The 22,858-nt window shown below is 35.6% G+C and overlaps 2 protein-coding genes across 5 annotated transcripts; one reads left to right on the plus strand and one right to left on the minus strand.

The window, feature by feature from the left end:
- Positions 1–262: 262 nt before the first annotated feature.
- On the plus strand, positions 263–10,204 carry LOC104885248 (protein NRT1/ PTR FAMILY 1.2). Of its 3 annotated transcripts, none has more exons than XM_048639764.1 (5): positions 263–399; positions 6,030–6,147; positions 6,284–6,501; positions 7,817–8,358; positions 9,103–10,204. In XM_048639764.1, exons 1-5 carry the CDS (start codon positions 388–390, stop codon positions 9,974–9,976), a joined length of 1,764 nt encoding a protein of 587 aa, XP_048495721.1. In that variant the 5' UTR covers positions 263–387; the 3' UTR covers positions 9,977–10,204. The 3 variants fall into 3 exon arrangements, with proteins under 3 accessions (XP_048495721.1, XP_048495722.1, XP_048495723.1); XM_048639765.1 differs by having other exon boundaries at positions 6,284–6,358; positions 7,842–8,358; XM_048639766.1 differs by lacking the exon at positions 263–399 and having other exon boundaries at positions 6,133–6,147; positions 6,284–6,358.
- A 1,102-nt stretch (positions 10,205–11,306) lies between these two features.
- Positions 11,307–22,191, minus strand: LOC104885240 (uncharacterized). 2 transcript variants are annotated; one of them, XM_010669945.4, is made up of 12 exons: positions 21,894–22,191; positions 21,733–21,785; positions 21,600–21,633; positions 15,067–15,165; positions 14,822–14,970; positions 14,487–14,525; positions 14,311–14,403; positions 14,103–14,201; positions 13,624–13,725; positions 12,638–12,727; positions 12,461–12,526; positions 11,307–11,608 (listed from the first exon to the last, which is right to left on the minus strand). In XM_010669945.4, the coding sequence occupies exons 1-12, from the start codon at positions 21,973–21,975 to the stop codon at positions 11,555–11,557; spliced, it is 960 nt and encodes a 319-aa protein (XP_010668247.2). In that variant the 5' UTR covers positions 21,976–22,191; the 3' UTR covers positions 11,307–11,554. The 2 variants fall into 2 exon arrangements, with proteins under 2 accessions (XP_010668247.2, XP_048495700.2); XM_048639743.2 differs by lacking the exons at positions 21,600–21,633; positions 21,733–21,785; positions 21,894–22,191 and adding an exon at positions 19,739–21,026.
- Positions 22,192–22,858: the final 667 nt, after the last annotated feature.

Genomic DNA, 22,858 nt, shown 5'->3' on the forward strand with positions numbered 1-22,858 from the left:
TTTTTCCAGAGACTATATTCATTATTCAGTGATAAGAGTTTACTTTGAGCATGCTTTTCACTAGTGAAAGAGCAAAAGGCCTGTTTTCAAGTCTTGAGCGGCGAGATACTTGATGACTAAGGGGCCTTCATTGTTACCATTATCGTTGATTAAAGTAACAATTTGAGGGCCCCTCTTTTCTTCATATGTTAATGGTAAATGGTGTGTACGAAGTTCTATGCAACTGCTATGTTTAGTTTGATAAATTTTTATGCTTTTGCAGGTTTTGGATTCTGGAATTCTTTTGTCTCGCTCATTTGACCTGGTTTGTGCACGTCTGGTTTTGTGATTCGTTGGGTTAGAGTTAGTGCATGGCGTTAAAGCGTCACTGTACAAACTGCATAAAGAATGAAGAATGAGGTATGTTCTATGAACTTAGCTATTTGTCATTCGTTGGATTAGACTTATGCTCTAATATTTATTTGCTTGGAATGTTTTTCTCTGTTTTATATTATCTGACTATCTGAGTACTTAACTAATTATTCTATGATTATATTAGTTTCGTTATAAGTTTAAACAAAATTAAGTGGAGAGGTAGTAAGTGAGAGTGGCACTATGTGGTATGAGAGAGATAGGGAGGAAAAAAAAACCCGAAATTAGGTAAATATACAAATATTAAGTTGTGGAACAATTAGTTTTAGTAAGTGTTAAATTAATGCGGGTAACAACATTGTTTGCCGTTTAGGAATTGGGGTTGACTCAAGTGGTGAGCTTTCTCATCTTCCCTAGCAAGGTTTGGGGTTCAATTCCTACCCCAATCATTTGCTTGGGATTTAAGGAGGAGGAGGATTGGGGGATGTCTGGCTTGTAATGGGCCTATGGGTGGGGACCTTGTGTGGGGATAGCCTAGAGAAATTCTTCTTACTAATTTTTTTTTAAAAAAGTGTTAAATTAATGGATTTGTGGGTGGGGGTCCTATGCATGGGCAACCCAAATGATTTTTTCTTATCTATTTTTTTAAAAAAATGTTAAATTAATTGCGAAACAAATAAAGTTTATGTTATCAAAATTGTGGACCAGTGCCTTCAAAATACGGACAATTGGTAGTGTAATTAAAATAGATAAAGGTGAAGTAAATCATTTGTTTCATGCTCAAGTATACTCCAAATACAAAGTAGCTTCACGGGAACAATTTTATTAAACATGATTATTGAATAAACAAAGTCTTAGTGGGTAAAAAAAGATGTGAGGTCCTTAAATTCAGCAAACCCGAAAAGCAGGCGCAACAAATCGCAATTTTGTGCTTTAATCATCGCTCTTCGAAGCTTAATTAAGCCGTAATGGTGCCAAGCCCCAGTGCATTCAACTTTCCAATGCTAAGCTTTACCCTAACAAAAATTATTAAAAGATACGGTCTAATTTTAATATTAAAGTAGACCTATTTATTACATGGATTAAACTAGTCACAGAAGAAATTAAACTAGTCGTTATTGGACTAATTCTCTTTTTATTATTGGGCTTACCGTTACCTAATTTTAATTTAAAAGTAGGTGGTCTCTTACAAGACAAAACAAAATTGCTTCTTTAAATCTGGATGTTGCTTGGTGGATACTATTACTCCCAACATCTGGATATGATTGCCAATACACTATTTCAGAATGTTATGGCTTCTTTTTTATATCATCTAAGTTATGTAAGAAGTTGATATTTACGCCTTTTATTATATTCATCACTTTGACTTTTGCACACTTTATATAGTATTGATTTTCATTGGAATTTTTTCAGTTTAGAACAGACTATTATGTAAGATTTTATTGAATTTATCTCAATGTATACATATAAAATATCAGTTTTCGGTAATTTTTACTAGATTATTAGAAATATTAAGATTTAAAGATTATGTGTTGATAAATGTGAAACTCAAAGCATAGCAACTAATATTGATGTGAAGGAATGTAAAATACTTACGACTATTACAAGTATCAATATATATGTGAGACGAGACTATATTTAAACAACTAATTTAAACGTTGACAACTAACAACTAGTCAACTACTAGTTTACAGCTAACAGTTACTACAACAATTATCCGCTATCTACTTATAGGGTGGTCTAGGAAAATGACAAAATTACTATGTAGTGAAATTGTAACACTGACATTAGTAACTCCTATCCAATTTAACAGTAAGATAGGCCGTAGGTAGGATGACCATGTTTCGTTATGTACTTACGTTCCCTGCATACAATTAATCATCGTAAGGCCAGCGTAATGCAAAAAAAAAAAAAAAAAAAACAATTGACAATTGACAAATGACAAATGACAAAATGTCTTAATGCTATTACATGTATCAAATATACTCCAACTACTTGGAAGTGGCAAACCGAATGATTACGTTGCAATATGCTTTTCTTGATGACCCGTGTGGGTTTTACGTTGTATTAGTATGCGCAAATGATCTTATTTTAAGGGATGCGCAAGTGATCTTGGTCTTTCATCACTTAATTGTTCCATAGAAGTGTATAAAACTAGTCTTAATTAGGTCAAAAAAATTTATATACTTAGCGAGTCAATTACTTAATTTTATTCAAGTAATCAGGTGTAAATACCTTAGATATATAGATATTAATGAGTAATTAAATTAATTCAGCAGCAGAATTTTTTAAATTTAGGTTGCCTAGTTTCAGTGAGTGATTAAACCTTGATGTCCTTGAATAGATGTAGCATTCTTTATCTTGAATCTCAATTCATAATATTGTCATCTTAAAGTAAAAAATTTGACCTCTACAATAATTTTAAAGGGCTGCTTAGAAAATAATTTGAAAGGATTGATAGAAGTGCCAATTACACATTAATATGTAAGAAACATTAACCAGTAGTGTTTGAATCCTTATCTCAAAAGAAAAAGGTGGTAGCTCAGTAGATTATCCTGAATCTTAGGGTTTTGCCAAGTACTCAAATCCTCATTCCAATAATATGTTGAAGATTTCACTTATAGTAGCAGTGAACCTTTAGGTATGTTGTGTTATGGGTCGTTAAGTCTTAGTTACCTAAACTATGAGTTGGTGTGTCTAGCAGACTAGTAACCTGACAAGAGTTTCTTTAGGACACTGATCCCTCCTAATAAAACAAAATGTAGAAAACATTGACAATGATTTTTCTAGCTATGGTCGTTCATTTTCATAGGTCCTAACTATTGTTTGCGTATGGGTAGCCCAAGTTTGGAAAAGCCTTTCCAAATTTGCTTTATGACCTGAAGGGCTGAAGTAACCTAGACCATGGCATGGTTCTATATTCCACCAACTTAATGTCATAAGAAAAATGGATGAAGATTCCAAAATCAGAAAACATAACAATTAAGCACTCTTTCAAAAAAAAAAAAAAAGCACCAATTATTCAAATTAAGGATAGAAACGCATGCAGGGAGAAGACAATGTGGAAGGGGGAGCGAGCAGATGAGAAAATAATCATGAAAAAAAAGTTCTTGTCACATATAACTCTGATGATTAGATGTTCGACCCTCAACCTTTGGAAATGGAAAATGATTTTTGGCCAGTTCTTTACCTTTAAATGAAGCATCCGGAGCGAGAGAATTAGTCATTACTATCGACGGTGGATACATTGGTTGTTCACCAAAGAAACTCCGATGGGGTTTCAATTGTCTGACCATCATCATGCTGTTACATATAAATTTTTACAATCTAATGAATTTTTTATAGAAATTATAAAATTGTAGTTCGTCTATAAAAAACCATCTTATTTTATTATTTAGAGTAAAGAGATAATTTGAAATGAAATAAAAACAAATAACGACCCCTTAAAAATAAATAGTGAGACGGTTTTAGTGTTTTACAATAAAGTTGTTTCATTTGAAAATTATATCAATTATTACAAAATTTTGGAGCTTATCTATTCTTCAAGTTGTAGTTCACACTTGACACAAGACTCAAAATCAATTGTCATACCAACATAATGGCTGTAAATCTATAATGAAGGAATACATTTTGATTCTCTAGCATTCCTATATGAACGGGGTTGTTAGCAAGGACAACCTTTAGGATCTTATGATTTTTCCAATAAAATGGCCAACTGAAATATTGAAAATTGAAAAAAGATGGTTTCAATAAATATTGTTAGGAAATTGGTGTTGTAGTTTGATTAATGCGGAACAGAAAATCAATAAAATAATAAAGGTGAGAAAACTATAAAGATGAACAAACAAAGAACACAAGGATTTACGTGGTTCACTCAAATCTGACCTACGTCCACAGGTGGGGGATTAGAGTTTCTTCACTATAATGGAGAAAGGAGTCCTAAATTCTAAAGGCTAAAAGTGTTTCATAAGTTGTGTGTCAATAATGAGCACCAAGAGGTCCTTTTATATCATAAGGAACCCTGCACAAAATACCCTAGAATATACTCCGCACAAAACCCTAAATAAGAAAAACTAATTTACACACGTATCTCGCAAACCGCGAGTCGCGGTCTGCTCTCGATAGTGCTTCGTAAAACTGGCGTAACTTTCTCGTTTCTCAGTGGAATTGGGCATATGACCTATCTGGAAAGCTCTTTGAACAAGCTATCACCTCCAATTTGAATCACATTAAAACCATTTATAGATTGAGAGATATGTGCATTCAAAGTTAGGCTATGTCATTCACAAGATTTCAAGTCATATATAACAAATATCTTTCTTAAAATGTCATTAAGTATATCTTGTTTTCCCCTAAATAAAAAAAAAGTATATCTTGTAATACTCATATCTATAAAAAAAAAAGTATATCTTGTTTTTCCCTAAATATCTTTCATATGTTTTCAGCGTCGTCCTACCTAATATTATTAGATCCGCATTTTGAATTGTTGAGGTGTTACATTGCATTTTCTTCACCTTAAAAAAACCAAGTTTCAAGGTTGATAGGGTTGAATAAGATGTAATTATAAGCTAGTTTCAAGGTTAACCAAATGTGTTTTCTATTCACCTTATTAAGAAAATAAGTTTCAAGGTTAACCAAATGTGTTTTCTATTCACCTTATTAAGAAAATAAGTTTCAAGTTTAATAAGTTCAATTAAATTCTAACACTTCATGAAATAAGTTTGAATAACTTCTGATAAGTTCAATCTGATAAGGTGAGTGAACGCACAACTCTCTACGTCTAATCAAGTGTAATAAGTTCAATTCTAATGAAGAGAATGCACCTTAACTCCTTAAGTGAGGAATATCATTTTCAAACAAGATCAAATTGTCACATAACGCTCTCACAAATATATTCAATGAGCCTCCCTTTAGTCATCCTCATATTATATTACTCCCTCCGTCCCAAAATATAGTTCCCATTTCTATTTTTGGTGTCCCAAAATATAGTTCCCATTTCTATATTTAGTTCCACATTTTTCCGTAATTTGTCTAGAAAAACTGTGTCCCATCATTTATTTTCTTCTTGAAATTTGTTTTTTCCTTTGTTTATTCAACCAAAATGTTATAATTAATGCTCTTTCACCAATTATTCTCCACTCTCTCTCTTAAAATCATCTTTTCCCATACAACATTTATTTAAATAAACAAAAAATCTTTACTATCCCTTTTAGATTCTACTCGCATAAATTACCGTGAAAAAAGAGAAATGGAAACTATATTTTGGGACGGAGGGAGTATAAGAAAAGATATACTATAATCATTACAAATTTCATATGGCAAACATTAATGATTTAGCAACATTATACAATTTATTATTCTAATTCTCCAAACTAAATTCTAAAAAAAAAGAAAGGCAAACTAACTTCAAAAACTAAAAACTAAAAATTCAACCATGTATTATTTTTTGATCCATATAAGTGATGAATACAGTGCAAAATACAAAGAAAATAAGGGAAAATTCGAATATATGACCTATTGTCCAACCATATGGGTGTATGACTAATCCACAATTTGTTTCCCCCAAAACAACTCGAGGACCTCGTGCACCTTGAACTATACAAGCTACTTCAACATTGTCACCATCCTTGTTTGTGCTGATAAAGAAAAAACATTGTCACCATTGTTGTAATATGTAGGTGCAGCAGCTCAATGCAAAAACTTCAATGGAGGATTTCATTTCAGATCGCAGCATGATGAGGGAACCTCTCTTGGGCACTTCCAAGGGTGGCTTAAGGACCCTCCCTTTCATTTTAGGTAATGCCCAAATCATTCTTGATTTCTTGGTTCTGTTAAATTGCCCAGTTTTTTTTGGGTTAGCACACCAGCTGTTTGATAAAATGCGCAAGTTGATTTTTCTGAATTTTGTCGGGTAAATTTTTTGATGTTGCAGCAAATGAGGCATTTGAGAAAGCTGCAAGTTATGGGCTTTTGCCCAATATGATATTGTATTTGATGGGAGGATATGGTATGGAATTGGCAACTGGGTCTAATTTTATCTTCTTCTTGAGTGCTGCCACCAATTTGACCCCTGTTATTGGTGCTTTTCTTGCTGATTCTTTTGTGGGTCGATTTTGGATGATTGGATTTGGTTCCATTATTAGTTTTCTGGTATTCTTCTTCTTTCCTTTGTTTGCTTTTATATTTTGTTTAAATGTTGTTTCAGTATTTTTGTAAGAACATTAAAAGAAGGATCAGGAAAGAATTATTGAATTTTCTTTCTGCCTAATAGATAAGCAAAGAAGGGTATAGAAGTGTATTAGAATTATCTATTGCCCATAAGATGCATTTGTAAGAAAAATGTGTCTTTTTTTGGACCAAAATAGTTCAAAGTGAAGTTCATTAACAACTTACAGTGTGGAGGACTGATAATAATAATTTCTTGTAAGACATTATTATTTATTTATATGAATAGTACTATTGTAGGATCCACTCCTTGAAATAAAATTTTTATCCTGTATTAACGATAGATTATTGTACGTCTGTCTCGTATAAGATTTTTTGTAGTTGATATATCCATCCCCCGCCCCCCTCTCCCCCTTTCCTGACAATGGAAAGAGTTGGAGTTTGGAGGTAAAGTTTTCCTTCATTTCATATCAATCCCTTTTAGGCTGTCAATGACTTAAAGGTCGCTCTCAACGTTGGTAACAAGTGTTTCAAAGCACGCAAGTAGTTGATTATGGTATCTTACACATTAATTTGCTATCAGCAATCAGCATTGCTCATATAATCTGGGATATCTGCTAAATTACATGGTAAAGGTTATAAGGATTGTGCGAATTGCAGGCAATTGGGTTCAAACCCCATTTTTGTTGGCCTATTAATTAATCATGCGTCTCCCTGTTAAAGTCCATCCTTCCCCTCCCTCTTCCTAGAGAAAAAGGAAAACATTATGTGAGGAAGTTGTCAGTCAGGACTTCTAATCTCTGTTATCTCCTTTCACAATTCTCCATGAACTTAATCTTGCTAGTGGCATTATCAAAAGTAAAGAAGATGCTTCTATTAGCAAATTCTTATGAAAGCTTTACACACTCTTTTCTAGTTGTATACACAAAAGAAAACTTGGCGTCCTTAACAAATGTCTGAATATCTCTCTTTTCTGCTTTGAAATTACAAAGTGTCAAAGACTATGGCTATTTGGCTAAAGTTTGGTTCCTTGAGTATTGCAGGGGAATTTTCATAGCTTCATTCGGTATAGGACCCACAGCCCTCCTATCTCTTATTTAGCTAACCAGAAGTTTGCCAAATTGAGTTTTTCAAATACAAACTTCTACAGTATATACCCCCTAGGCCACTGCAGTTATTTTTCTAGACAGTATACCTTGAATTTAATGAGGTCTAGATTGATTGTTATTAGACCCATTTACAACCAAACTTCTAGCTTGCAAACACTACAGAAAATAAAGGACAATGCTAAATATTGCAGGGCATGATTCTTCTTTGGTTGACAGCTATTATCCCTGGTGCAAGGCCATGTGATGAGTCTGGTTCTGAGTGCACGTCCTGGAATATATTCCAATTTACACTTCTAGCATCTTCGTTCGCTCTTATGTCAATTGGAGCTGGTGGTATCAGGTCATCTTCCTTAGCGTTTGGTGCTGATCAATTGCTCACGAGAGATGATCTTGGAAATGCAGGCATTTTGGAGAGGTTCTTCAACTGGTATTATTTTGCTGCCTCTGCTGCAGTTGTGGTTGCTTTGACTTTGGTGGTGTATATTCAAGAACAATTTGGGTGGAAAGTTGGTTTTGGAGTTCCAGTCATGCTCATGTTGCTGTCTTCTCTTTCGTTCTTCTTGGCTTCTCCCTTCTACGTCAAGTTGAAGGCCAAGGCAGGGTCCTTTGTATCATTTGCTCAAGTTTTGATTGCTTCATGGAGAAAGAGAAGTTTGCATTTATCAGAAAGCGCAGACGAAGTGTACTATCCGAAGAAGGGCTCAAGACCAACTAGGCCGAGTGACAAACTTAGGTATCCATCCCTCTCATATTCATTTAAGAACTTCTGTTATCCAAAATAAGGAATTTAACGAGTTAAGGGTTTGTTTATTTTGGGTGTAAGCTGATGCGATGGGAACTATATGAAGAAAAAGAAATTGCAATGAGGTGTTGTTACATTTCCGTGGAATTTCAAATTTTCTCTGAGTTCACATGGGACATGGGAGGTGCTAATTCTCTGGGCTCCTTTGGTAGCCGGTAATAAGAAGTGGTAAAATGTAATTAATTCATTTGTAATTGTGTAAAGAATTCCATGCTAATGTCCATGGTAATGAAACTTCAACCCCATACATATACTTCTTTTTAGAATCTCTAGTATCACTCAATACAACCTTTAAATTGGATTGGATGGTGATGAAAATTTATATATAAAAAGGGATATTTAGGATGCACAAAGATCATCATGGACATTGGGATGAGATTTTACCTACCATATTGACCTATAATAATATTCTCATTACCACCATTTATTACCACCTACCAAACAAGTTGTATATGTTAGTGGGGTTAATATTGCCTACATATTCTTAAATCTTATAGTTTAGAAGTTTATTTATGACCCGTCAACAAAATTAAACTTATCCGGAAAAAGATAAACTACAAAAATATCTGAATATTCACAAGTCATAACTGCCCTGAAGCTCAACTTTCTATTATTTCCGCTTCTTACTCTGGGAAATTGAGATACATTTTTCACTGAGACTGTTCTACTTCCTAGGTTCTTAAATAAGGCTTGCATTGTTGGAAATGCACAGGAGGAACTTACACCAGATGGAAATGCTTCTGATCCTTGGAGACTATGTACCATTGATCAGGTGGAAGAGCTGAAAGCCCTCATAAAGGTGATTCCAATGTGGTCAACAGGAGTTGTGATGTCAGTAACTATCAGCCAGACTACATTTCCTGTCCTACAAGCAGGATCTATGGATCGTCACATCATCTCATACTTTGAAGTTCCAGCTGGCTCCTTCGCAACATTCACAATCATCTCAATATTATTATGGATTGGCACTTATGATCGCATTATTATACCTTTAGCCGCAAGAATAATGGGAAAGCCAGCTCGACTGAGTGTCAGAAAACGTATGGGGATTGGCCTCATTCTCTCGTCCATGTCAATGGTTGTGTGTGCCATAATAGAGGGTGTCCGGCGTGAGACAGCTATTAAGGAAGGATTTTCAGATGATCCAAAAGGGGTGACGGACATGTCAGCTTACTGGTTGCTGATTCATCATATGGTTTCTGGCATGGCTGAGGCTCTTTTTGCAGTTGGGCAAAATGAATTTTTCTATTCAGAATTTCCAAAGAGCATGGCGAGTGTGGCAACAAATCTTTATGGTGTGGGCATGTCTGTGGCAAGTCTGATTGCAAGTTTGATCATGAGTAGCATCGACAGCATTACGAGCAGAGATGGAAAAGAGAGTTGGGTATCAAGCAACATAAACAAGGCTCATTTTGATTACTATTATTGGTTCCTTGCTGGTTTGAGCATAGTGAATTTCTTTTACTATCTTCTCTGCAGTAGAGCTTATGGCCCGTCTTTAGGCGAGCAGAACAGATTTTGGGATGACGAGGAGATTGTAAATGAATGATGGTTAGATAGAAATTTTAGGCCCATCTCCTCTCACATGAGAATTAATGAGAGTTGTGACCTCCTATAAGCTTGAGACCCTTTCACATAACAGATGAAAATGAATTGATTGTGATTTAGTGCTAAGGTCAAATATAGCGTACACTTCTATATATGTTGATATACATGTGTTGTATAAATATATTAGTGTTTAATCTACACTCTTTAAAAGGTAAATTTTCATTTTAAATTGTGAGATTTAGGTTATATTTTCATGTTGATAAACAATAATTTGGGATTTACTAAATGTCGTCCGTATTTACTAAATATTGTTCGTATTTTTATACGAAATTTGTATGTTTTTTCAAAATTATTAAAATTTAATTATTTTTTTAGCATGAACCTAATCGATTTTTTATTCCACCATAATGGAAACGACCATTTTTTTTGGTTCCACCGTGGTTGCAAAAATAAAATATTTGGTTTAACCAATGAGGAATCGGATTTTTTTTAATTCTACCTTGGTAGAACTGAAAAAATGTTTCGGTTTCACCTTCGTGGAAACGAAATTTCATTCTGGTTCCACCATTGAAAGTGAAAAAAAAGAAAATTTTCGAATTTTCACAATATTGGAGAAAGAGGGAGAAGAAGAAAAGGTGGGGGATGCAGGGGAAGTACGCGGAGAGGGGGGTTGTGAGGGTTGGGCGGTTGTGGGGGTTGGGGTGTTGGGCGGTTGCGGGGTGGGGGGACTGCAGAGACAAAGGTAGAGGAGAGGGGCGAGGGGGTGGTGGGAAGGGGGAGAGGAAGGAGGCGTCAAGGTGATGGTGGGGCGGAGGGGGGTGGGGGTGGCTAGTGGCTTGCGGGGGTGGGGTGGCTGGCAGGGAAGTGAACCAACAACACTTAGGGTTAGTGCTGGGTTGGGAGGCTGTAGGCTAGCAGGGTGGGGGTCGGCTGGCGGAGGGGGGTCGACTAGGGCTAGCAGGGGTGGGTTGGTTGGCAAGGGGATGGGTAGTGGTGGTTAGGTTGTGGAAGAAGAAGTAGGGGGAGAAAAAAGAAAAATTGCCGTATAAATACGGACGATATATTGTAAATACGAACGACAAATAACATGAGCGTTCATCATGAAATCGATTGAAGTTCAAGTTTAATTAAGTCCTATTGAAAGTCTAACAAAGTTGAATACTCAACGGATTCAAACCTTATTTCATAAGTATAAACATTTAATCAGGTCATTGAAAGTTCAATTAACAACTATAATAAATTAGAATTTAGCCTTGTGTATGTTCTACTACTGCTCTCTATCGTGTTCCTCGAATCGGTTCTTCCTAGATATTTGTAAAAGTACAAAGAAGTTTGGCGTTAACGGTTTTATTTTGAGATTCAATTCTATCATCCAAGTTTTCATCGTAGCGTTTGTACAACCAAGTAGAAGTGCACATCTTAAACTACCAAATACAAACACAATGTAGTTTCCCCGTTGCAGAAACTGATCATGTCCAGCACTGAGGTAATCATAAGAAGCAGAGTCAATTCACAGATTACTCCATAACGTTTCTCAAAGCTACACTAATAGGCAATGCGAAGATTCAATCAAATGATTTCACATCCTCTTTGGCTTGTCTTGTGCAGCTTCTTCAACTCGTTTCCCGCCAATCTTGCATCGATAATGATCAAATCAGTAAACAATAGAGAAAGATAACACGAAGATAGGTGGGAAGAAAGAGTATGAGAAATGAGGGTCAGGAAATGAGAGAGAAATAATCAAATGAACGTAGTAAAATAAAAGCAGTTCAACTATAACTGTCGAAAATTATTTATAAGATATGTATTATGATAAGTGCATAACAATTAACAAGCTGACCTACTGACATTTATCTAGGCAAACATAATCTTTATGACACAAGTAGGAGAGGAGGTTGTTGCAAATCAGACATATCGTGCAAGATCTTGTATGTGGATAAGGTGGGGTGAAGGACTGCTGACTGCTGAGCACATCCAACAACATAATAGTGTATTTGGATAATAACAGTGGACGGATGGGGAGGGAAGGGGAAGGGAAGGTTGTCGCAAATCATACTCATCGTGCAAAATCTAATAACGGTGTTTGCACATGTTGCAGCTAACAAAAAAAACTACGGAAGAGTGGTTCAAATGGAGTGATAGGGGTCGTTGACCAGATGTATAGAAGTGTATTTGGGTAACAATGGTGCATGGATGGTGAGGGGGTTAGTATTCACTTTTCTTCATGACCTCTCATCCAAATGCATAACAAGTTCAAAGAAAATTATTATTCCGAGTGTTGTGATCATTAGCGATTAATCTCGACAAAAACTTCTTGACACGCAAGGCTCACACTCAAAGATAAACTTCTGACATGCAAGGCTCACAGCTTTGATTTACTGAAAGACGATGAGCAAGCAACTAAATCCAAACAGAAAAGACAATGCAGGCATACTTTTCTAGGTTCAAAGGGGAAACCAATTACAAAAGAAGAGGAATACAATACCTTATCCATGAGCCAATAGCAAATTGTTGGCATGTACTGGGCCACATACATCACAGCAAGCGCGGGCTGACAATGTAAACGGAAATTTAGCATCCATTGCGAAGAAGTGCCAATTAAATGAACAATCATGAATATGTTGGATGAATTTAGATGATTCTCTACTTAGGAGGGACTTACTTGATAACATATCCATACTTCCTTCAAACCGTTACTAGCAGCAATTGCTATCAACTGTGCACACCTTTCTCCAGAAACACTCTTCTGCAGCTGTTTAGAAAAGAAAAAGAATTCCAAATCAGAATATCAACATATTATATCATATGAAAAATCGATAAATACAACCAAGGTGCTGCCGTAAATGGAACGCGGATTAGAGATAGATGAATGTATCATCAATACACTAATGGCTCGTTTAGTAGCTAGTTGTAATAGCAGTAGTAATTATAACAAACCTGCATGTAAATCATGAAGAAAGTCTCATGCAAATGTGCATGGTAATGCTTGTCCATCATGAAGTACTTGTTTTTCATCATAAATTTTCATTATCATTCACTACCACTTTAGAGGTGTTCTTGCATAGTAATAGAAATTTGAGAAGGAAAACATATGCTTGGGATGAAGTTCTATAGCCATGGACATTGGCATGAGACTTCTTTTCTTATAAAATTGCATAAAAATTTACTATCATAACCACAATATATTACCGACTACCACAAGGGCTGTAAAAGAAATACAAGGAATGTACCATCATTGCATTAAAACTAAAAGGGGTAAGGGCAGTAGCGCATAAGGCGTTAAGTAACCCAATTCATACACCATAACGGCGAGGGGAGAAGAGTGACTAATTAATGATCGTGGCAATGGAAACACAAGCATCATGTATACAAGGTTTCACTTTCAACTAACTAAGAACGATCATTACGCATTACACTAACAAATTGTGTATATACACAGTCAGAAGAGCAAATAGAAGTATAAGTTCACACATCAAGCACCTCGGTAGGATATTTGCTTCACCCCTACAAAATAACCAAGCTCATTTCCTAGCATAGTAGCAATAACATCAACTTGCTAATGTAGTTGCCAACCTATTGCATAACAACAAGATTTCTCAATGCATAGGACAGTACTAAATGCATAACAGAATTAATAATAGCACTAACCTTGGAGGTCTTTGCTTGCGCTGTGCTCCCTACTTGACCATTTTTTGGGGGGGCTGTTGGTCCAGGACAAACAACAGTGACCCTAATTCCTTTCTGAAAGAGCTGTACGTGCAAAACAAGCCAAGTTCAAGATCTCAAGAAAACTGAGTGTGTATGCACAATGATAATCAACCAATCAGTGAAAAAACAGATGCCAAGAAAAAGGAAGAAACAGGAAACAAGTTCTTGGGGCTGCAAGACTCCTGAAAGTGTGTAACTCAGTTTCACAATATTTTGTGTCAGACGGTCTATTAGTTACACAAAAAAACATTAATAGTTATGCAAATTGCGTAAAACTTGCCATGTATTAACAAAAAGACAACTTTTTGCATAACTTTTGATGCGCTCTGTGTAACTAATACCTGGTCTAATTAAATGATGCTTATGTCAGACGGTTTGATAAGAGAAGGTTTTAGGCCAAGAAAGGAAGAAAAGAGTACCTCTGAGCGCAAGCAGTGGAAGTATCCATGCAAGGCAAATTTAGAAGCGGAATACACTGCTTTACTTGGTGAAGGTACCTTCCCTGCAGTACTACTCATCTAGACATAAAATCAGTTATAGAGTCAAACACAAACCACTTAAGAGAAATCTAATAAAAAGACATACTGCAACTAGAGATATTGGAAATAAACTGGTTGAGGCTCGTACCACCACAAAATGACCCCTCCCTCTCTTCACCATATAAGGTGCAAGCAGCTTGCTCAGAGTTATTGGCCCCAAAACATTTACATCGAACGTAGCCTATTAGCAAACTTATGGTTAGGTTATCTATCAAAGGAATGCGTGTAGATGGCACTTATTTGAGAAAATAAACTAGCAAATACCTTAAGACTTTCTTCAGAAACATCTAGAGCTGTAGATTTCTGCAAAAATTTAACCAATAATTGGTTAGAACAAGATCTCATTGCTGATAATTTGATAAATCGAATATATTAGTTTGTTTAATCCTCCAAAGCAAGTAGCAACCAAGTTTCATATTCATTCATGTGATCGACTTCAGTTTCATAAGCATCTAGAGAGCGGAGATGGAGGTAGTGTTCAGTTTAGATAACTCATCAGTAGACAAAATAGTCGTATAAGTTCAGACAAGACAAAATCAATTGAATTGAACACAACAAGACTATAAAATAGCTAGCATCAAATTTAGCAATTCACATACAGGACGTTCATATGCCGCATTGTGGATCATATAATCAACACCAACACCAGGGAAGAAGGCTTCAGCTCTTTCGACAGCCTCCCTAAGAGATTCTTCTCCAGATGCCAAGTCAAGGGGTAAAATCTTGACTTCACTTGAAGCATATTTACCTAGAATCAAATGAAAATTATTGATAGTAGAACATAGAGAATAAGTAAAAGTCCATTAAAGATGGTTCGAAATGACGTATCAAGTTAAGAGTATACCAATAAGTTCATTTCTAACTCGCTCCAATTCAGCTTCATTTCTAGCAGACAATATGATCTTGGCCCCTAAGCTCGCAAAATACTTGGCTTGAGCTTCCCCTTCACATTCAAATTGGAGATGTTAGTCAAAGCCATGCTCATTATTCTAGTTTCCTCTTTGATCACTAATATCACATAGAAGCAATTAATGGAGAAGCCATAAATTCACTAGAACCTAACCTAAGCAATAAAATTTTACTTCTATTTTTGGAATGTCTGGAAAAATAGAGTAAATATTTGTTCCAAGAACAAAAATACTACAGATAATGATTATAAAAGACTAAACAAAAGAAAAATTACTATTGTGTAAGGATTTTCTTGTATAATCATGGTAAATTATTTACTAAAATATTGAGATGATCTAACAATAAATTTTGGACGAAGGGAATACAATATTACAATTCACAAACTTTCTACATTAACTTGTCTAAAACTATATATGAGCGCACTGAAATGAAAAATCAATCAATTTTTATTCAATGTGCAGCAATACAAGGTTGAGTTGGTGGAGTAGTGGCTATATTTTTCACATCGTATCACTAACAATATGTCAATTACATTACATCTAGAGACGTGTGCTTAGATAATTCAAGGCATATTTTAGCTAATGAAAATAAAAATGAGAGTACATTATTCTTTACAGGATTTATTTGTTATCCAAATTAAGTATCACAATCTAAAGATATGAACCCATATACCCAATTTTTTTTAATTAGGAGAGATAATTGGTCCGAAGACCAACCCCTGCTAGGCTACTAGCTTGCAGAGTGCACTTACAAGGCTAAACACCACAAGTGAATTCTCCAACATATTGATAGGATAAAGATTTAAACCTTCGACAGTGTCATGGAATTCAGGATGGTACTCCATTAAGCTACCACCTCTCCCTCGAACCCGGATACCCAATGAGTATCAAAACTTAATTTTAACGAAACAACAATCAATCCAAATATGCAATTGTTATTTGATGCAGTGTTAATCAGATCATATTCAGAGTGAATAGAAAAGAATAGAGAGAGAAAGTTTAGTATTCAGCTTTCATTATTTGTGAATGAATACAATGAGAATGTAGCTTCTAGTATTTATAGAATAGAAGCTAAGAGTTGTTGCTTGTAAAACAAGTTTGTTAACTAACTATAACAAACTAAATTTCTGTTAACTGATTGCTAACAGAATTATTTGTAGCTATAACAAACTACTAATCTGAGCTGGACACTAATAATATCTTTTGTGGTGCTGAGTCATTAGTGTGAGCAGTAGTAGAAGATGTAGTCTTAACATCCCCCCTCAAGCTAGGCATAGGAGTAAACATGCCAAGCTTGGACAGCAACTGATTAAACTGAGCTGAAGGAATAATCTTGGTAAAAACATCTGCTAGTTGAGCACTAGTAGGAAGATAGGTTAAAGAGATTAAGCCTTCCATGAGCTTCTCGCGTGTGAAGTGGCAATCAATGTCTATATGCTTTGTGCGTTCATGGAACACAGGGTTCCTTGCAATGTGTAAAGCAGACTGATTGTCACAATGAATAGCAACAGGCTGCAAATGAGAAACACCCAGCTCATCCAAGAGCCTGATCAACCAAGTAACTTCTGCAGTAGCATGTGCCATGGCTCTATATTCAGCCTCTGAAGAGGACTTGGATACTGTTGCCTGTTTCTTGGACTTCCAACTGATAGGAGAAGAACCAAATAGAACAACATAGCCTGAAATAGACCTTCTTGAGTCAGGGCAAGCTCCCCAATCTGAGTCTGTGAAGGCTTGAAGAGTGAGTTTGTCAGCACCTTTCATGAGAATGCCTTGACCAGCAGTGTGATTGATGTAGCGTAGCACATGAGTCAAGGCAAGCATATGAGCTGAAGTAGGAGAGTTCATAAACTGAGAAAGAGTCTGAACACAGTAAGCCAAGTCAGGCCTAGTATGTGTAAGGAAATTAAGCTTCCCAACTAGGCATCTGAATGTTGTGGGATCATCCAAGGGAACACCATCAGTAGCAGCAAGTTTAAGGTTAATAGGTAGAGGAGTAACTGCAGGCTTGGTTATGTCAAGATCACAAGTAGACAGGAGTTCCTTGGTGAACTTACTTTGAGTAAGAGCAATGCCTTGTGAAAGATAGGAAACTTCAATCCCTAGGAAGAAACTGAGAATGCCCAGGTCTTTGATGCTGAAGACTCTGTCTAAATGTTGCTTGATGTGAAGAATGGTAGATGAATCACTCCCAGTTAAGATAATGTCATCTACATAAACAGCTAGGATAGTGAAGAGAGAGCCATTAGACTTTAAAAACAAAGAATATCATTCTTTGATTGCTGAAAACCTTGTTGAGTAAGCTCAAAGGTTAGCTTAGCAAACCACTGCCTTGAGGCTTGTTTCAAGCCATATAAGGACTTTTTGAGTTTGCAAACTTGATTCTTGGGATTAGGATAGCCTTCTGGGAGTTTCATATACACTTCCTCATGGAGATCACCATGAAGGAAGGCATTATTAACATCAAGTTGATAAAGTTTCCAGCCTCTGTAAGCTGCCAATGCAACAACACATCTCACAGTAGATAGTTTTACAACTGGTGAAAAAGTTTCCTGGAAATCAATGCCATGTTGCTGTGTATAACCTTTAGCAACTAATCGTGCCTTATATCTTTCAATCTCTCCTGTGGATTTGAGTTTGATCTTGAACACCCACTTACAGCCAATAGGAGTTTTACCAGGAGGAAGGTGAACAATGTCCCAGGTATTGTTGGAAGCCAAAGCCTGCAATTCTTTGTCCATTGCTGCAAGCCAAAGAGGATCTTTGGCAGCCTGAGAATAAGTAGTGGTTCAATGAGAGAAGAAGTGTGAGAAAGAAGAACTTTGTGAGCAGAAGGAAGAGAATTATAACTTATTAAGTTACACCAATGAGAAGAGAAAGAAGAAGTAGTATTGCAAACATAGTCATTTAAGTAAGAAGGTGGGTGGTGAGATCTGAAGTGTGTCTAGGTTGGACAGAAGGGGTGATAGATAAATTATGGAGGGTAGCAGGAGAAGTGAAAGACTGATCAGCAGTAGGAGGAGAAGAGAAGGTGAAAGAGGTGAATCTGAAGAAAGAATAGAGTAGAAGAAGAAGGAGAAGGTGGAGAAGTAGTGTTGTTGTTGTTGTGTGGATCATGAGCAAGACAAATGGATCAGAAAAGATGTAGTCATGATTTATTGTGGGAAGAAAGAATTGAAAAGAAGAAGTAGAATTAGAAGGAGAGGGAGACATATGAAATGGGAAATGTTGTTCATGGAAAACAACATCCCTAGATATAATTATTTTCTTGGTAGCCAGATGATATAACTTATATGCTTTCTGATTAGGAGGATAACCCAGGAATACACAAGTATCAGCTCTGGAATCAAACTTTGATCTGCCAGATTTCAATGTAGAAGCAAAGCATAAACAACCAAAGCTTCTGAAGTGTGATTTGTCAGGAACAACACCATACAACTTCTGATGTGGAGAAAACTTGTTAAGAGATGAAAGTGGCATTCTGTTTATGAGATAAGCAGCACATAAAAACATTCTCCCCACAAATGAAATGGCAATTTGGCTTGAAAGAAAAGAGCTCGAGCAGTTTCTAGCAAATGTCTGTGCTTCCTCTCAACAATGCCATTCTGTTGAGGTGAATCAGCACAACTTCTCTGATGAATAATACCATTTGTTGTGTAAAACTGAAGAATAGAACCTTCACATAATTCTTTAGCATTATCAGTTCTAATAGTTTGAATTGTAGATTGAAACTGAGTCTTCACATAAGCAGCAAAATTGATGATAATATCCACAGCATCAGATTTAAATTTGATTAGATGAACCCAAGTGGTTCTTGTGTAATCATCAACAAGAGTAAGAAAGAATCTGCAGCCATTATTAGTAGGATGAACATAAGGTCCCCAAGTATCAACATGAATGAGTTGAAAAGGCTTACAAGTAGTAGAAATACTAGAATGAAAAGTCAATCTAGTTTGTCTAGCCTTAGGACAAATTTGACACAATGAATCACTAACAAGCTTGAAGTTGAATTCTGGAAACAGAACAGCCATTTGTGAAAATGGCATATGGCCTAGCCTCAAGTGCCAGAGTTTGATATCATCAACAGTATAGGAAGAAGTAAGAGAGGTAGGAATACATGTCATGAAACCAGGTTGTGATGTTTCACATGTATTAACAACAGCAGCATCAGGTGCAACAGCAGCAATATCATCAGAGGTGGAAGAAGGATCTTGAACATAGTAAAGACCTGAGTACAGCTTACCAAGAGCTATTGGCCTTGTCAAAGAAGGGCCCTGTAGAGTGCATTGATTAGCAGAGAAGGTAACAATACCAGAGAAGTCATGACACAGCTTAGGCACAGAAATAAGATTGAAATGAAAGCCAGGAACATATAACACTTGGAGAGTGTAATAATATCATTGAGGATGATAGTGCCAATATGAGTGATCTGTATCTTTCTGCCATCAGGTACTGTAATAGTGTTGTCAGGATTATCAATGACTTTGTAAGAATGAAAAAGAGAAAGATCATGGCAAATGTGGTCTGTTGCACCACTATCAAGAACCCAACCTGATTTGTATTGAGTAGTTAGACAAAATTTGCTTGCAAAACAAACATTAGTCTTACCATCACCAGGTTCTTTGCTGAGATCTTGTTTCTGAGTTCCTGATTGGCCCAGCATATCAAGGAGTTTCTGATATTGATCCATAGTCAAGACAGGTTGAATTACTTCTGAAGAAGAAGATGGAAGATCATCAGTAAGATCTTCTCCTTGAATAGCAGCAGCAAACCTTTTCTGAGGTGGTTTATAGTCAGCTGGATATCCATGGACTTTAAAGCACCTTTCAAGGCTATGTCCTGGAATTTTACAGTGAGAACAGTAGTAATAAGAGCCTCTTTTGTTGCCAATAACAGGTTTGTTTCCAGAAGAATAAGGAGGTTTAGAAGAATGAAAGCCAGAGTTGGAAAAATTTGGTTGTTTGTAATTGTTTCGAGTCATAGAGAAGTTTTGTCTGTCTGCAGCAAAAGCCATTGGTTCAGAGGAAGAAGTATGAAGAGAACTCAGCTCTTTATGCCTTTGTTCTTGAAGAACTAATCTGTAGGCTTGAGATAAGGGTGGAAGTTGTGGCATCATGAGGATATTGGTTCTAACTTGCTGATATCCTTCTTTTAGTTTCATTAAAAATTGCACTAACCTCTGATCCTGTTGGATCTTGAGGAACTTTTGAGTCAAATTACAAGTGCAACCAGTACATTCACAGCAAGGTAAGGGGTTAGAATTATCCAGTTCATCCCATAAAACTTTCATCTTAGTAAAGAAGACACCAACATCATCATTTTCTTGAGAAATAGTTGCTAGATCTTGTTGAATTGAATATAGTTGAGCAGTAGAAGATTGGCCAAATCTTTCTTCAAGATCTTTCCAGATCTCTCTAGCAGTCATTAGATGTAAAACACTCTTAGCAGTCATAGCATCTAGAGATCGTAAAATCCATCCTGTAACCATGTTATTGCATCGTTGCCATGCTTTGAGTGTTTTAACTTCAGTAGGTTTATCAAGGCTTCCATCAACAAAACATGTTTTATTTTTAGCTGATAAGCTAATGATCATCATTCTTTTCCAGTCAGCATAACCAGTGCCATCAAATGTAGGAGAAACCAATTGAACTGAAGTGTTATCAGATGGATGAAGAAAATACACACTAGTAGGATCTTGAGTTAATTCAAGATTGTTACTAGATGAAGTGTTGATTGTTTCAGGCATTTTGATCAGAAATTCAGAGGTTTAGATAGATTTTCAGAATGATTTTCAGAATGACAATTTCAGAGATATGAGGATTTAGAGATTTCAGAAACAAGACAAATCAATCAAATAAGAGTAATCAGACAAGAATTTCAGAATCAATTTTGTGATTTTCAGAGAGGAATGATCATCAGAAACATTTAAGGTTCAATCAGAGAAAGATTATATGAGCATTTGCAGATTTCAGACAATTTGAGTAATGATCAATCAAGAATTTCAGAGAAGAATTTCAGAATTTAGAGAATGAATTTTAGAGAGAGAAGTTCAGAATTGCAAACCAGGAAGCGTCAGGATCGTGGTTCAGTTGCTCTGATACCATGTTAATTGATGCATGTTAATCAGATCATATTCAGAAGAATAGAAAAGAATAGAGAGAGAAAGTTTAGTATTCAGCTTTCATTATTTGTGAATGAATACAATGAGAATGTAGCTTCTAGTATTTATAGAATAGAAGCTAAGAGTTGTTGCTTGTAAAACAAGTTTGTTAACTAACTATAACAAACTAAATTTCTGTTAACTGATTGCTAACAGAATTATTTGTAGCTATAACAAACTACTAATCTGAGCTGGACACTAATAATATCTTTTGTGGTGCTGAGTCATTAGTGTGAGCAGTAGTAGAAGATGTAGTCTTAACAGCAATGAAATAAGAGTGTAAAAAAAGAAAGGTGAGGAAATAAATACCGATTCCACGGCTGGCTCCACTAATCCAAACAACCTACATATAATGAAAAACTAAAATTAATATTCAAGAAATTACAAATGTGCAATAAAATTGTTGAAAAAAGAAGCCAATTAACCAAAAAAAAAAAAATACCCTGTTTTCAAATTCCTCGCGTTTAAGTTTCTTCGAGAGTAGAGTAAAATCCCCTTCAAAATAACACAAAAAAATTAGTGGGAAATTCAAAAAGCAAGAAATTTTCCATAATAATAATAATAATAATTAAAAAAAATCAAGTGTTTGTAAAATTAGAATACCATCAGCCCTGAAAAATTTGAAGAGGGTGTAAAAAATTGAGAGTATGATGCCTAGTATGAAGAGGAGAGAGAAAGACAGCATTTTTTGGAGTTGTAAACGTGGGAAAATCTCTAATTAGACGAGCTTTTTTTCCCTTCAAGTTTTAGCATATTTGAATAAAAGTATAACTAATAAGCAGGGAAGAAGAAGAAGAGGGAGATTTTCGAAAAATGAAATTTAAGGAAGTTGGTAGAACAGAAGCATGCTAATTGCTAAATCTTCAATTAGTAGTATTATGAATTATGGTCTTAAACTCATACTCAATTATTTTTGCAGATTATATTTGTTCCATTTGTGACACGAGGTACCACGAGCCACCACGAGGTTGTTTTTTTTGAGGGGACACCACGAGGTTGTTGGATAATTGGATACTTGGATTCAGCCATTGGTGATTTACTCATCGGGAAATTTCACTTGATACTACTGTATTCTGCGCTTTTTCATTTGATATCTATTTTTTTATTTCAAACAGTATCAATGTAGTTTAGACTTATTTTATATCGTAACATTGTAATGAACAATATATTAGTTTTGCGGTTGAATAAGGTTAGGGATTTATATAATTTTGTGTAATTAAGGTTTTGGGAGTCATTTTTGCCCTTAACAACTAAATTTAAGGTCTAACTTCGTAAACAAAAAAAAAATAGCAAGTAGGCATTTCCTAATATGTAAAACGACGTTCTAGTCTTTTTCTCCAATTCGACATCAATTTTGACCCATAAGAGATAAAATAACACCCAAACATAGCTGAACTATTCTCGATGCATAATGAATGTAAACAAGGCAAACTACTAACCCTATTTAACCCAAACTAATGTTTTGTTTAACGAAATGTTATGGTATAGGATAAGCCCGTATTACAGTGGTACCATATGAAATCTAAATTAAATTTGGGTACCAAATGGAAAAATCCAAAATACAGTGG

Source organism: Beta vulgaris, chromosome 2 (assembly GCF_026745355.1).
Source record: "Beta vulgaris subsp. vulgaris cultivar EL10 chromosome 2, EL10.2, whole genome shotgun sequence".
Classification (NCBI taxonomy): Eukaryota; Viridiplantae; Streptophyta; class Magnoliopsida; order Caryophyllales; family Amaranthaceae; genus Beta; species Beta vulgaris.

Coding starts and splice junctions, on each gene's coding strand:
- LOC104885248 (XM_048639764.1), top strand. Junction 6,148..6,283: donor GACCCTCCCTTTCATTTTAG/GTAATGCCCAAA, acceptor TTGATGTTGCAG/CAAATGAGGCATTTGAGAAA. Junction 8,359..9,102: donor AGGCCGAGTGACAAACTTAG/GTATCCATCCCT, acceptor TCTACTTCCTAG/GTTCTTAAATAAGGCTTGCA.
- LOC104885240 (XM_048639743.2), bottom strand. CDS start 20,876: ATGCCTGAAACAATCAACACTTCATCTAGTAACAATCTTGAATTAACT. Junction 14,404..14,486: donor TTTCTGAAGAAAGTCTTAAG/GTATTTGCTAGT, acceptor GTTTGCTAATAG/GCTACGTTCGATGTAAATGT. Junction 12,728..13,623: donor CGCAAGCAAAGACCTCCAAG/GTTAGTGCTATT, acceptor TTTTCTAAACAG/CTGCAGAAGAGTGTTTCTGG.